This window comes from Heterodontus francisci, chromosome 14 (assembly GCF_036365525.1).
Source record: "Heterodontus francisci isolate sHetFra1 chromosome 14, sHetFra1.hap1, whole genome shotgun sequence".
In the NCBI taxonomy this organism is placed as follows: domain Eukaryota; kingdom Metazoa; phylum Chordata; class Chondrichthyes; order Heterodontiformes; family Heterodontidae; genus Heterodontus; species Heterodontus francisci.
Window position 1 is genome coordinate 32,498,200 of NC_090384.1, and position 15,523 is coordinate 32,513,722.

Consider the following 15,523-nt stretch of genomic DNA (forward strand, 5'->3'; position numbering starts at 1 on the left):
TTAGACGGGCAAGGTTGAACAACCTGCCACCAGATCTTGTGTGGAGGAAAATTCCTTCTTCTGAAGACTTGAATGCATGTGAGAGCAGCAGGGAGAAGAAGATCCCAAACAGTGTAGGTGCGAAAACACAGCCCTGTTTCACGCCACTCAGGATAGGAAAGGGGTCTGATGAGGTGCCGCTATGCTGAATTGTGCCTTTCATATTGTCATGGAATGAGGTGATGATACTTAGTAGCTTTGGTGGACATCCGATCTTTGCTAGTAGTCTGAAGAGACCACGTCTGCTGACGAGGTCAAAGGCTTTGGTGAGATCAATGAAAGCAATGTAGAGGGGCATCTGTTGTTCGCGGCATTTCTTCTGTAGCTGGCGAAGGGAGAACAGCATGTCAATGTTGGATCTCTCTGCTCAAAAGCCACACTGCGCCTCAGGGTAGACGCGCTCAACCAGCTTCTGGAGCCTGTTTAAAGCGACTTGAACGAAGACTTTCCCCACTATGCTGAGCAGGGAGATTCCACAGTAGTTGTTGCAGTCACCGCGGTCACCCTTGTTCTTATAGAGGGTGCTGATATTGGCATCGCGCATGTCCTGTGGTACTGCTCCCTCATCCCAGCACAGGCAAAGCAGTTTGTACAGTGCTGAAAGTATAGCAGGCTTGGCACTCTTGATTATTTCTGGGGTAATGCCGTCCTTCCCAGGGGCTTTTTCGCTGGCTAGAGAATCAATGGCAGCACTGAGTTCTGATTTTGTTGGCTGTACGTCCAGCTCGTCCATGACTGGCAGAGACTGGGCTGCCTTGAGGGCGGTCTCAGTGACAACATTCTCCCTGGAGTACAGTTCTAGGTAGTGCTCCACCCAGCGGTCCATTTGCTTGCGTTGGTCAGTGATTGTCACCCATGATTTAGATTTGAGGGGGGGGCGATCTTCTTGATGGTTGGCCCAAAAGCTCTCTTAATGCCATCATACATTCCTCTGATGTTTCCAGTGTCAGAGGCCAGCTGAATATGACTGCATAGGTGTTGCCAGTAGTCATTTAGTTTAGTTTAGTTTTTTTTTTAGTTTAGAGATACAGCACTGAAACAGGCCCTTCGGCCCACCGAGTCTGTGCCGACCATCAACCACCCATTTATACTAATCCTACAGTAATTCCATATTCCTACCACATCCCTACCTGTCCCTACCACCTACCTATACTAGGGGCAATTTATAACGGCCAATTTACCTACCAACCTGCAAGTCTTTTGCGCAGCGCCTGGCTGTTCTTTGTGCAGCGCTTCTGGCTGCTTTAAGTGCTACGGATGTTAACTCGCTGGGGGCTTTTTGTAGTCCAGCAGTGCAGTGCGCTTCGCGGCTATGACAGGTTCCAGCTCTTCAAAGTGAGATTGAAACCAGTTCTACATTCCACTTCACACGTTTGCCATAGATGGCATCTCTGATGTGGGCCCACTTGGTCTCTGCATCCCCTGTAGGAGTGTTCTGAAGGGCTTTTTCAAGTGAATTTAGAAACCTATGTAACAGCTGTGGATGAGAGATTCTGCTGGTGTTGATGTGTGGGCCGCCCTTCTGCTTGGAGTGATGCAGCTTCTTTGGTTTGAGTCTAACCTTGCTGCACACCAGATTAAGAGGGGAAGTGAAGAGGGAAATATGACTGGCAAAAAGAGAATATGAGAGCAGAATGGCAGTTAACATAAAAGGAAACCCAAAAATCTTCTACTAGCATGTAAATTGTAAGTGGGTAGTAAGATGTGGGGTGTGGCCTATTAGGGACAAAGAGGGTGATGTATGTTTAGAGGTGCAGGGCGAGGCTAGAATACTTAATGAGTATTTTGTATCGGTGTTTACCAAGGAAGAGGATGCTAACAAATTATCAGTCAAAGCGGAAATGGTAGAGGTAATGGATGAGGTGAAAATTGATGGGGAGGATGTACTGGAAAGGCTGGCTATGCTTAGAGTGGGTAAGTATCATCCCAGATTACTAAAGGAAGTGGGAGTGAAGGTAGCAAAAGGGTTTGCCATTATCTTCCAATCTCCCCTAGATACTGGGGAGATGCCAGAGGATTGGACAGTGGCAAATGTGATACCCTTATTCAAGAAAGGGTGTAAGGACATTCTTCGTAACTACAGGCTGTTTAACATCTGTGGTGGGTAAAGTTTTAGAAACAATGATCAGGGGGAAAAAACAACTGGCACATGGAGAGGTTTGAATTAAGTAAGGAGAGCCAGCATGGAATTGTAAAAGGCAGATCATGCTTGACTAATTTAATTGATTTTTTTGATGAAGTAACAGAGAAGTTTGACAAAGGGAAAGCAATGGATACTGTCTAAATGGATTTTAAGAACGCCTTTAATAAAGTACCACATAAAAGGCTTTTAAAATTGAGGCTCATGGAATAGGAGGGTCAGTGTCAATTGGATAAAAAATTGGCTTAAGGACAGAAAACAGCGAGTCATGGTAAATGGATGTTTTTCAGACTGTGGTGTTCCCCAAGGTTCAGTGCTGGGATTACTGCTTTTTTTGACATGCATAATGATCAGATTTTGGAATACAGAGTAAAATTTCAAAATTTGCCAATGATACTGAACTTGGAGGTGTGACAAACAGTGAGGATGATACCAATCAACTGCTAACAGAATGGGCAGTCAAGTGGCAAATGGAATTTAATACAAGGAAATGTGAGGTGATGCATTTTGGCAAAAGGGATAGGGATAGGGAGTGCTAATATAGACCAAATGGTACAGTTCCAAAGAGTGTACAAAGACAGAGGGACCTGGGGTTCATGTGCATAGATCTTTGAAGGTGACAGGACAAATTGAGATAGTTAACAAAGCATATGGTATCTTGGGATTCATAAAAAGAGGTATTGAGTGCAAAAGCAGGGAGTTTATACTGAATGTTTATAAAGCTCTGGTTAAGCCACAACTAGAGTACTGCATCCAGTTCTGGTCACCAGACTTTAGGAAGGATGTGATGGTCCTCGAGGGTGCAGAGAAGATTTACCAGAATGGTTCCAGGGATGAGGGATTTTAGCCACAAGGTTAGGTTGGAGAAGCTGGGGTTGTTCTCCTTGGAGCAAAGGAGATTGAGGGGAGATTTGATAGAGGTGTATAAAATTCTGACAGGTTTGGATAGGGAAAGAAAAGCTATTCCCATGGTACAAAGACTAGGGGACACTCTGATTTAAGGTTTTGGGCAAGAGATGCAGGAGGGATGTGAGGAAGAATTTTGTTACACAGGAGTGGTAATGACCTGGAACTCTGCCTACGAGGGCGATAGAAGCGGAGATGATCAATGATTTCAAAAGGTCACTCGAGGGGAATAAACTTGCAGGGCTACAGGGATAGAGCCAGGGAAGGGGACGGATTGGACTGCTCTACAGAGAGTTGACATGACTCGATGGGCTGAATGGCCCCCTTCTGTGCCGTATATGACTCCTTGACTTTATGTCTTTCTTTGGTTTGGGACGCTTTAATTCAGGGGCGACCAACCTTTTTGAATGGGGTAGGCCACATTACAATTTTTATCTTACTTAGGGGGCCGGTGAGACAATTTCGGAAAGATAAAGGCATTAAAAATGTATCTTAGTATTAATCAAAAGAACAACAAATGTGCATTTTTGTGACGAAGCTTTAAATGAGAAGATTAATTCATTGACTTACTTTCTCATCACTATGTTGGACACTGATCTGCTGAGATACCTGGCATTTACTTCGCTTGCACAGGTAGTCGAAGTTTGCCCGCACACTTGTAGCGATGCGGAATATTCCGAATAGATGTCCATCAATCAGGAGTGATCATGATCCCTGTCTGTCACTCTCTCTCTCCCTGTGACCCCACTCTGTGTTGTTTCCCCCTCTCTATCATCCTCGCTCTTTGTGCCCCCCATCTCTCTGTCCCCCGTATTTTCTCTCTCTGTCCCCCGTATTTTCTCTCTCTGTCCCCCGTATTTTCTCTCTCTGTCCCCCGTATTTTCTCTCTCTGTCCCCCGTATTTTCTCTCTCCAACCCCCATATTTTCTTTATCCAACCCCAGTATTTTCTCTCTCCGTCCCCCATATTTTCTCTCACCGTCCCCCATCTTTTCTCTCTCCGTCCCCCGTCTTTTCTCTCTCCGTCCCCGTCTTTTCTCTCTCCGTCTCCCGTCTTTTCTCTCTCCGTTCCCCGTCTTTTCTCTCTCCGTTCCCCGTCTTTTCTCTCTCCGTTCCCCATCTTTTCTCTCCCTGTCCCTAACTTTTCTCTCTCTGTCCCCTGCCTTTTCTCTCTCTGTCCCCTGCCTTTTCTCTTTCTGTCCCCTGCCTTTTCTCTTTCCGTCCCCCGTCTTTTCTCTCTCTGTCCCCCCTCTCTCTCTCTGTCCCCTGCCTTTTCTCTTTCTGTCCCCTGCCTTTTCTCTTTCCGTCCCCCGTCTTTTCTCTCTCTGTCCCCCCTCTCTCTCTCTGTCCCCTGCCTTTTCTCTTTCTGTCCCCTGCCTTTTCTCTTTCCATCCCCCGTCTTTTCTCTCTCTGTCCCCACCCTCTCTCTCTGTCCCCACCCTCTCTCTCTGCCCCCCCTCTCTCTCTCTGCCCCCCCTCTCTCTCTCTGCCCCCCCTCTCTCTCTCTGCCCCCCTCTCTCTCTCTGCCCCCCTCTCTCTCTCTGCCCCCCCTCTCTCTCTGCCCCCCCTCTCTCTCTGCCCCCCCTCTCTCTCTGCCCCCCCTCTCTCTCTGCCCCCCCTCTCTCTCTGCCCCCCCTCTCTCTCTGCCCCCCCTCTCTCTCTGCCCCCCCTCTCTCTCTGCCCCCCCCTCTCTCTCTGCCCCCCCCTCTCTCTCTGCCCCCCCCTCTCTCTCTGCCCCCCCCTCTCTCTCTGCCCCCCCTCTCTCTCTGCCCCCCCTCTCTCTCTGCCCCCCCTCTCTCTCTGCCCCCCCTCTCTCTCTCTGCCCTCCCCTCTCTCTCTCTGCCCCCCCCTCTCTCTCTCTGCCCCCCCTCTCTCTCTCTGCCCCCCCTCTCTCTCTCTGCCCCCCCTCTCTCTCTCTGCCCCCCCTCTCTCTCTCTGCCCCCCCTCTCTCTCTCTGCCCCGCTCTCTCTCTCTGCCCCGCTCTCTCTCTCTGCCCCGCTCTCTCTCTCTGCCCCGCTCTCTCTCTCTCTGCCCCGCTCTCTCTCTCTGCCCCGCTCTCTCTCTCTGCCCCGCTCTCTCTCTCTGCCCTCCCTCTCTCTCTCTGCCCTCCCTCTCTCTCTCTGCCCTCCCCCTCTCTCTCTGCCCTCCCCCTCTCTCTCTGCCCCCCCTCTCTCTCTGCCCCCCCTCTCTCTCTGCCCCCCCTCTCTCTCTGCCCCCCCTCTCTCTCTGCCCCCCCTCTCTCTCTGCCCCCCCTCTCTCTCTGCCCCCCCTCTCTCTGCCCCCCCTCTCTCTCTGCCCCCCCTCTCTCTCTGCCCCCCCTCTCTCTCTGCCCCCCTCTCTCTCTGCCCCCCTCTCTCTCTGCCCCCCCTCTCTCTCTGCCCCTCCCCTCTCTCTCTGCCCCCCCCTCTCTCTCTGCCCCCCCCTCTCTCTCTGCCCCCCCCTCTCTCTCTGCCCCCCCCTCTCTCTCTGCCCCCCCCTCTCTCTCTGCCCCCCCCCTCTCTCTCTGCCCCCCCCCTCTCTCTCTGCCCCCCCCTCTCTCTCTCGTCCCCCCCCCTCTCTCTCTCGTCCCCCCCCCTCTCTCTCTCGTCCCCCCCCCTCTCTCTCTCGTCCCCCCCTCTCTCTCTCTCGTCCCCCCCCTCTCTCTCTCGTCCCCCCCCCCTCTCTCTCGTCCCCCCCCCTCTCTGTCGTCTCTGCCCCCCTCTCTGTCGTCCCCTCTCCCTGTCGTTCCTCCCCCTCGCACTGCCACGCCTCCCTCTCGCCCTGCCACATCCCCCTCTGTGCCTCTCTCTTTCTTTGTTGCCCTCCCCCCCCCGCTCTCTGACAGTTGCAGGGAGCAGGAGTTCTCAGCATAGCAGCTTTGTGGTTGGTCAGTTTCACAGTTGACAGGTGCTGACATCAGGAACAGCAGTTTCTGAACTTCGGACAGATTCAAGGTTTTCTGGCAGGCTTTGAAAAAAAAAATTGGAACCGCCAGAAACCCCGAATCTGTCTGAAATTGGGAAAGCGCTGTTGCTGCTGTCAGCTGTGAAACTGACAGCGCGATGTTTTAAAAAGCCAGTCTGAAAGAAAACGACAATGGAAAAGGTTATTTTACTATGTTAATGGCGATCTATAAATGCAACTAAGGGGTTAGTCATTCATTTAAAAACTGAGGTTCCTTGATCAATATTCTCTCCTGTGTTGTAAGTATTTTCCAACATTCTCATGCTGATTTACATGAGGTGCTGATAGTTGGTTTTCTTCGGTTATGCACGATGGGTGATAGCGAATCTGCAACTCCTTTTACATCCCACCCAATTTTCTTCAATGGAAAAAAATCAGACTGAGTATGCAATAGACTGCCGATTCACTATTGACCATTCTAAGCTACCAGCCAATGACCAATTTCACACCCCGTGATATTTCGGTAATGGGATTGCTCTGTGACTGAGGCATAGTGTGTCATTTGCATCTATACCACTGGTGTCGCTGGCTTTCTGTTCTGTATTACTATTACAGCCAATGAGGAGAGCCACGTATTCGAAGTTCCCCTTGTTGGCCCCCCTTTTTCTACGAACTCCAATTTGTCTAAAACGCTGCCCTATGCGTCCTGTCCCAGCATTAAGTCTCACTCACCCATCAACATGATCCTCACTCAACAACATTGACTCCCAGGCCTGCAATCTAAAATTTCACTTCTTCATCTTCAAATTCCTTCATGAATTTGCCCCACCCTATTCTGGATAAAAGACAGAGGCGCAAGGGAAGAGCCAACTATGTAACAGCCCCGACAAACAAATTTTTCTGCAGCACCTGTGGAAGAGCCTGTCACTCTAGAATTGGCCTTTATAGCCACTCCAGGCGCTGCTCCACAAACCACTGACCACCTTCAGGCGCTTACCCATTGTCTCTCGAGATAAGGAGGCCAAAGAAGAAGGATTCTCTGCAAGCTTCTTCAACCCCTTATACCTCCCAAACTCTCCATTCCTCTGACTCTGGCCTTTTGTATTTCCATTTGTCAAGCTAGGCTCCCACCTGCTAAGAATGAGGCACATCAGTTTTGTCATGAACATTGATTTTCAACTGTTGTCGGAGCGAGGAAATGACCTGTTAAACAGATCAGCTGTGGCTGGAAAAAAAACATTTACACGCTAACAGACATCGAAGGTGAGGAAGCACATTCCAGGGCCTGCTAAGGAGGATACAATCCACAAGGGCCAGGACTGGTGAGACCAGCTGGTCACATGACTACCTGGCTGTTCCAGGGTTTTCTTTTGAACTGGCCACAGAGAGATTGAACTCAGAGTGTCTGTTTGCTCCTGGACTGAGAAGATCTCTCCTGTCTGCTCCCATCTCTTTCTCACAAGCCTCTAAATCCACTGAAGACACATGAACCCCAAGAGAGAAAAGTTTCCGACAGCGAACAAGGTTTAAGAAGAATACTGGGCCCCAACGAAAAGCAAGATCTACCTACAATCAAGGATTCTACGGTGAGCTTGAAGAACCGTAACAAAAACTCTTCAGATATTGCCTCAAACTTTTCCACTTTATTTTTCTTCTGCTCTTTTCTGTCTCTATTTGCATGTGTGTATCGCGTATGCATGCTAGCATGGGGCGCGTTGTGTATCCGTAGGCGTCAACCAAATTAGAGTTTAAGTTTAATAAATTTCAACTTCTTTGTTTGTGCTGGTTTCTTTACCTTATAATTGGAAAGAGGTGAACAAGGATTCACCAAGGGGGAGCTAAAAACAGTGTATTTAAAAATAAAACCCTGTTACAGTAAAACCAGGTGAAGACTGAAAGGGAACCCTAGACCTCTTTCTCACCTACGCGTAACACCACTACTCCCTCCAACCCATCAGTAGAGGCTGATCCTTCAAACACCCTGGATCTTACTGCCTGGATCTGCCTCCCTAATCTGCTCCCCATCAGTTTCTGCATTCTTTACAAAACCTTCTCAAAACCCATTTCTTGGACCAAGTTTTTGATCACTTCCTAATCCCTCCCTCTCTGGCTCCTCATCTGTTTTTCTTATATTTGTTTATGATATAACTTGCAATATTCTTTACCTTAAAGGCACTATAGAAATACAAAATGCTGTCCTTTATGAATCTAAAACACAATTTCTCTATATTTCGGATTCCATTTTTGGAGCAGTTTTAGCAACACAAACAAAAACATCCCGTCTGCCACAATCTGAACTACAGAACACCAGATGTAAAAGAGTCTCATTCCTTTGTCGAGAATCAACTTGCTTTTTTTTGTGTGCCAGGGTTACTCTTGAGAGCAAGGTGGAGGGGGTTGGCAACCCTGACAGCCAGTAAGTGGAAATAGTTCTCTGTGCCAAGGGCAAGTGTAGGTAGTGGAGGTTATCATTGATTTGTAATGTCACAGTCATAGCAGAAGAAAAAAGAAGGACTTGCATTTGTATAGTGCCTTTCATGAACTCAGGACATCTAAAATCTCTTGCAGATAATGAAACACTTCTGATATGTAATCATGGTTGTAATGTAAGAAACATGGCACTCAAATGGGCGCAGCAAGCTCCCACAATCAGCAACGTGCTAATGATAATCTGTTGTTGTAATGTTGATTGAGGGATAAGTATTGGCCCGGACACCATGGAGAACTCTGTGCTGCTCTTTGAAATGATGCCATGGGATCTTTTACATCCATCTGGGAGGACAGTCGAGGTTTAATGTTTCATCTGAAAGACAGCACTCCTTCAGTACTGCAGTGAAGTGTCCCTGGAGTGGGACTTGAACCCACGATCTTCTGACTCACTGAGAGTGCTACCAACTGAGCCACAGTTGACACCAAACGAGTCTACTTTGTAACAGCCGTGAATTGTCCTGATACTGGCGAAATGTTGTGGGAGCCATCAAGGACTGAGTAATATACGAACATACGAATTAGGAGCAGGAGTAGGCCACTCGGCCCCTTGAGCCTGTTCCATGGCTAGTCTGAGTGTAACCTCGACTCCACATTCTCGCCTACCCCCGATAACCATTCACACTTTTGCTTATCAAGAATCTATCCATCTCTGCCTTAAACATATTTAAAGCCACTGCTTCCACAGCCCTTTGAAGAAGAGAGTTCCAAAGACTCACGACCCTCAGAGAAAATAATTTCTCCTCATCTCTTTCTTAAATGGGCGACCCCTTATTTTTAAATAGTGACCCCTAGTTCTAGATTCTCCCACATATATAGGCAGAAAGTTGTGGCTTCTTTCAGACCTCTCTCAAACAATATCACCTGTTCCTCTTGTTTAGTTAGCCTGCTTTTAGCAGGTGCCTATTAAAAGGGAAGGTGGAATATTGTGCCACAGATGTGTGCCCAGTTCCTGACTTGCCTTTTTCTTTTTCTCGCACCGTTCCTCAGGGGGACACGCCGAAAAACAAAGCGGAGAAGGCTATGGACCTGGAGCTGGCGGCATACCTGGAGAACCGGCAGCATTACCAGATGATTCAGCGCGAGGATCAGGAGACAGCTGTGTAACACCTGTGAGGAGCTGACGGCAAGCCTACCCCATCCAACTTCACCCCCCCCCCCCCCCCCACCCACCCAAAGAGTGCGCATGCCCGCTGCCATTTGTGATGACATGGATTGTTGGTGACTCAACCATCAGCCAGCCTGTGTGTATGTTTTTTTTATTCCCCCGCCCTAACTAAAGCCACAAGCTGGAGCAACCAGATGCCAAAACCAAAAATGGCAACATGGCAGTTACTGCTACCAAGCAACGGTTCGATGATAACGATGGTAATGACCCGCCAAGTTGAGCCACACCAATGCAATGGATAGATAAATAAGGTTAATGGCTTTTTAATGAAGTTGGCTACTTGTGGTGATACATCGGCACTAGTGTTCACTTTATGCTGTTTAAATTGCACGTTACATGGTGACACCACATAGCTCATATATATATTTCCATACCTGGGACATGCTCATTGCTGTTGCTGAGATTGTAGCAACTCGAGAGGTAATGTAAAAGGATCCAAAATGAACGCTTGCTACTTTGTAAAGGGCGTGTGTACTATAGTGCAGGCTGAAAATGTTAATATGGATCTAATTACTCTATTTTACGGCTGCCTTTTTAAAAGAAAACTGCGTGGAAAAGTATACATTTTTGTGCACATTGGAACTTTTAATCGTGACTATGTTTAATGTTAATTCAAACGATGTCTGCTACAAACTCACTGGAGTTTGAAGGGAAGTCTGTTCAAGTTTTTATAATGTTTACGGTATGTTTGTGGGGGGCAGGGGTTTGCACTCAACATCCATTCATAATCACCATGGGGTTTTGGGGGTCCATAATTCAAAGGAGGTTTGAGAAAGTAAAACGGAGAGATGTATGGCAGGTGCAGGTAAGTGACAAGTTTTCCTGACATCCAGGGCCTAACATTTCACCAGCAGGTTAATCTACTGTTGAGAGATGGAGGCAGGTAAATCCATCCTCCTGTTGCAGAGGTTTACTAAGTACCCTTATTACCATTTTTAAAAAATGAAACATTGGTGTTACTGTTTACTTTTACCTGGGCATTTAGAAAGAAGACTGCAGATCTATAAAGCTGTACATCAAAATTTTCAGGCAGTTATTTAGACACCTGCAACCACCACACTGGACCACCCGTGCATTTTAGTGAGAACGCTGTCTAATTGAGTACAAAAGGTTTTTAATAGAGGGCCAGTTTTTAAAAATCCCATTCAGAGTTAATGAGCAAAAATTCGAACCCATGATTTAAGAGCATTTCACAGGTTGGCACTGAGGCCTTTACCGTGAATATGCCCAAAGGAGGATTTGTTGAGATTTGTCTCAGCTTCCCTGCTGGCTCAGTTGATAGAAATGCATTAGGCTGTGTGGTACAAAGTCCCACAGACCAGGCAAGTCCCAGGTTCCATTGTCGGTCTGTGCTGTTACCTAATCAGCTGGGTCAGCTGAGGTGCCACAGTTGGCCTCAGAGCCCCAGGCAAGAGCGGGGATAACAAATCAACCAGGCTTTCAATTCCTGACCCTTTAGAAAACTGTAACCACTGCCCTTTCCCTGGCAGCCATATTAACGCATGTAACCTTACTTTGGTGTCACAGGCAGAGTACAAACAATTTGACCGAACAAGTGGAATATTTTATTGCAGATTCCCATGTTAATGCACCAACCTGTGTACATCATAGTTATTTTCTGTGCTGTTTCATTCTGCTATACATTTCGATATATACTCTTTCAAATGAGGCAATATGGGAATCTGTGGCAAAGCAATTTTTGGTGACCTTTTAAAATCCTGATGGGAACATTTATTTTTTTAAGAAGCTGCACTTTTAAAGTGTAATTTGAGCAGCGCCTATAGACTCTGGCCAATCGGAAAGCAATCACTGCACTGGGCTAAGTTGTTAGATGATAATCACTTATAATATTAAAATCCTTTTGTTGATTAGCTTTCCATATAGAAAAAATACAATTTTCTATTTTGTAATTTTCATCTGCCTTTCCTGTGTTTCCACTGAAAAGTGACACCAAAATTGTAAATGATCATAACATGGACTTGTTAAACTTTCTGAAAGGGAACTCAGATATAATGGAGGACTTTTAGCCTCTCCCCTGTCCTCCTTTTATGACTCCTCTTAAGAACCATCTCTGAGAAGCTTTTGGTCAACCCTCCTTTCCTCTGCTTCTTTAACTTGGTGTCAACTTTGTTTCTCACACCTCTGTGAATATTCTTGGGACGTTCTCTTATGTTAAAGGCACTGTATGAATGCAGATGGTTGTTGATGTTGAGAATGCTAACTCTGAGGGTAATAAATACTCACCATGCCATCAGTCGTAGTAGTTACTTTTAGATCATGCAGGCCCCAGCCATGAAGCCTGTCAGTCTCAATTTCAAAAAGACTTCCTTAACTCAGCAGTGTGCATTTCAGTGTGGTGGAGCAGGAAGAGAAAAGGCTATTTAAAAGTCTCAAGTATATGTAAGGGTGCTCAACCTAATATCCTGGTACTGTACAGTCACACTTATGTATAAGAAAGGCCTTAAACCAACAATGCAGGACTTCCCTTTCAAAATATCCAATCAGTTAATTGGATATTTGGCACTGAAGATTCTGGGGATTGGTTTAGATTAATATATATTCTATGACTTGACATCAACTGAACACCAAGATAATATTGTTGCAAGATAAAGGACATTGAATTATTAAGGAAGAGGGGCGCTGACTAAGTGGGGAATAATTTTAACTTTTACTCCAATGGATAGGAAAATTGTGTGGGTGATACAAATGGCAGCCGAACCAATGTTGCCGGCTTTACACTATTGCCAAAAGATAAAATCACCCCCAGTGTTGTTGCTCAGAGTTAGGAAGCATTTAATAACAAACTAAAAGGTTTACAGACTCTCTAACCTTGCCTGGAAAACTAACATACAGCCAGGAGGAAGGGAGGAATTGAACTCTGCCACACCGTCCACGAAGCTGTCATCCACGACTGCGGACAACAGGAAGAAAGTGAACCTCCACACAAGTGGAGTGGAGACAGGCTGCTCCATTTTCTGCCATCGGCTGTGTAAATATGTTCTTTGAATAAAACAATTCTGTCTGGTTGTAAATTTTCCAGGATAGTACAGTTATTGTAATATTCCAGTGAGATTCTCTTGATGTGCCCGACAGTTTGCTGTCTGTGACATTTTTGTGTGTATAATTACTTAAATATGGGCCCTTTTTGTAGATTGATGTATCTTCAACCATTGGCAGTTGTTTTTATATTTGCATTTTGTGTGTGTGTATGTTTCCGAAGCAAATGCCTTGATTTGCCTCCTGTCAAATAAGTTGGATGCACCCACATTTTTCCTACTTGAAACTGTGAACCAAGACCCAGGTTGTTCCTCACTGGCTCACTTTGAAGCCTTCCAGTCAGCGGGCCGTACAGCATAGCATGTTTTCAGGACCAGGGCAGATATTATAAGTGACGGGATCACCTCACAAGAGAACGCATTTAAGAGCAAACCTCCATGTTTTGCATTGTCCCTCCAGACAAAATGGGGCTAGGAGTGGAATTGTGGGCGGGGGAAGAAGTTTTACAAAAGGAGTTCACTGCAACGGTACTGGAGCATCGCTCCCATTTTGATAACTATAACCTAATTACATTGCACAATATTGTCGCATGAGCCATTTGTATTAAATTCCTCTGTATCCTATCCCAATGGATCAATAACCCAATTCAAAAGAAGAGCAGCTGAAAAAGAAATTAGACACAAGCAAGTCATACCATGATATTGCACAGCACGAGTCCTAGGCTGATGCACGTGAAGAAAGGGATCCAGGCAATGTGTTTGAAATGGAGCTGGATTTGACACTGCTTTATAAGATGTTCCAGTTTGGTCCATGCAATTTGTTTTTTTGTTTTTCTAATGTGTTTGGGCCCCTTTTAAATGTTGTCTTTGATTTTCAGACTCAGATTTGCTGACTTTTTCCCCATTATCTAAAGCCATTTATTCTCTCCCTGCCCCCAATTCAATCCCATCTGTGACATGCATTTAACAGATTTTTCACAATTTTCAGTCTATTGATCTTGTGTAAAGTTTCCTACCTAATCAGATATATACTGGCACAAGCAAAGGGGGATGGTGGTGATCGGCAAATAACAGACAGTTTTGAACAGCTGGCAAATGGGGCTTCAGTATAAGGGCTGGGGAATTAGAGGGAGCCGTGTACTAGGCACTGATTTTCTTTTACCTGTAGGATTAAATTCAGCCCATGTTAATGAGACACAAATCTCTTCCACTGTATTCCTGAGTGAAGTAAGTGGGGCAATTTTAATCCAGTTCCAGTGCAGGCCTACAGCACAAAACTGTTCCTCATTCAGCACTAATTAGAAATCTTATTCAAAAAAGGCCTTTGGCATGGTTGTTATGGGAACTGGGTGGTGGGAGGGTGGAATCTAACCCTAGCATAAGAGGGGATAACCATTCTGCATTGGAGCTGAAGCACATTTTTGGGGAAAGTTGCAGGGGGCTTTACTCTGCATCAAGTGCTGCTATAACTGACTTGTGGAATACTGACATTGGATGCTTTTGAAAAGCCATAGTGTACAAGGCTACGGGCCAAGTGCTGGAAAATGGGATTAGAATAATTAGGTGTTTGATGGCCGGCACGGACACAATGGGCGGAAGGGCCTGTTTCTGTGCTGAAAAACTCGATGACTCAGCACTACCGTCTGTCACTTTGATGAATGCAAAGTTTGCAACAACAAAAAACCCAACCTGGTCCAAAGGAGAGGCGAGTTCAGATTGTAGTAATATTTACTGACACGAGTGCTTAGACCTGCTAGATTTTTGTTACACATTGCTGGCAGAGATCTGCAAAACATTGACCATAATAATTTTACCCCACACCTTGGTAGAGAATGCAACTTCCTCCCTCAATAAACTCTGATATCCTGAAGTATAATGCCAATCTTACTCTCCCCATGGTACTGAGGCTTGCAGACCAAATGATCATGGTCTTAACTCCTGGCCAATGTTGAGTTAAGCTACAATTGGTCTCCATGCCCCTGTACTAGGGAGGGGAAAAATCAGCCAGGCTTCCCAACCCTCCTCCCCTAACCAATGAACCCGACTGGTATGTGTGCATATTGGGGTTTGGGGTGAGCCTGCTGTGTCACATAGCTCACTGACACATGAATAATGGTCACGGGTGATTTTTCAGAAGCTTCCAATGCCCATAGAATTATAGTCATCAGCTATCGCCTGCCCTCACCACCCCCCTCCCCCCAGATCGCTATAAACGATGGAAACAAGAGAAATGACCAAGGGACAGCAGAGATGTCTCTTTATAGTAGATCGAGTGGTTTATGTCAGAACTGGGTCCTTTTGAAAAGAAGCCATTATTTAAGATATGACAAAAGGTAGCTGAGGAATGGCTGTACCATTGCTGACTTAGTGAGCAACATGCTGAGACTTGGTATAAATGTTCTTTTACTGGGTTGCATATAAATGGATTTGATTGTATTTGCATCAGAGACTGGACCAATAAAAAGAAGCATAAAAAATTTAGCCAATCAATCAATTACTGACTGATAACTTTTCAGTCAGTTCATGCTGACATACGAATTGGGAGCAGGAGTAGGCCACTCAGCCCTTCGAGCCTGCTCTGCTGTTCAATAAGTTCATGGCTGAACTGATTACTCCACATTTCCACCTACCCCCAATAACATTCCACCCCCTTGTTTATCAAGAATCTGTCTACCTCTGCCTTAAAAATATTCAAAGACTCTGCTTCTACTGCCTTTTGAGGAAGAATTCCAAAGACACTCTACACTCTGAGAGAAAAAAATTTCTCCTCATCTCTGTCCTAAATGGGCGACCCCTTATTTTTAAACAGTAACCCCTAGTTCGAGATTCTCCCACAAGGGGAAACATCTTTTCCACATTCACCCTGTCATGACCCCTCAGGATCTTATATGTTTCAATCAAGTGG

The 15,523-nt window shown here is 46.1% G+C and overlaps 1 protein-coding gene across 7 annotated transcripts in view; it reads left to right on the top strand.

Annotated features, from left to right (window-relative positions):
• The window catches only part of dgkza (diacylglycerol kinase, zeta a), a 656,642-nt gene extending 641,559 nt beyond the window's left edge, over positions 1–15,083 (top strand). For all 7 annotated transcript variants that reach the window (XM_068045966.1, XM_068045967.1, XM_068045963.1 and 4 more), the window contains one exon: positions 9,445–15,083. In XM_068045966.1, coding sequence (XP_067902067.1) covers positions 9,445–9,561 — 117 coding nt within the window. In that variant the 3' untranslated portion in view covers positions 9,562–15,083. The remainder of the gene's footprint in view (positions 1–9,444) is intronic.
• Positions 15,084–15,523: the final 440 nt, after the last annotated feature.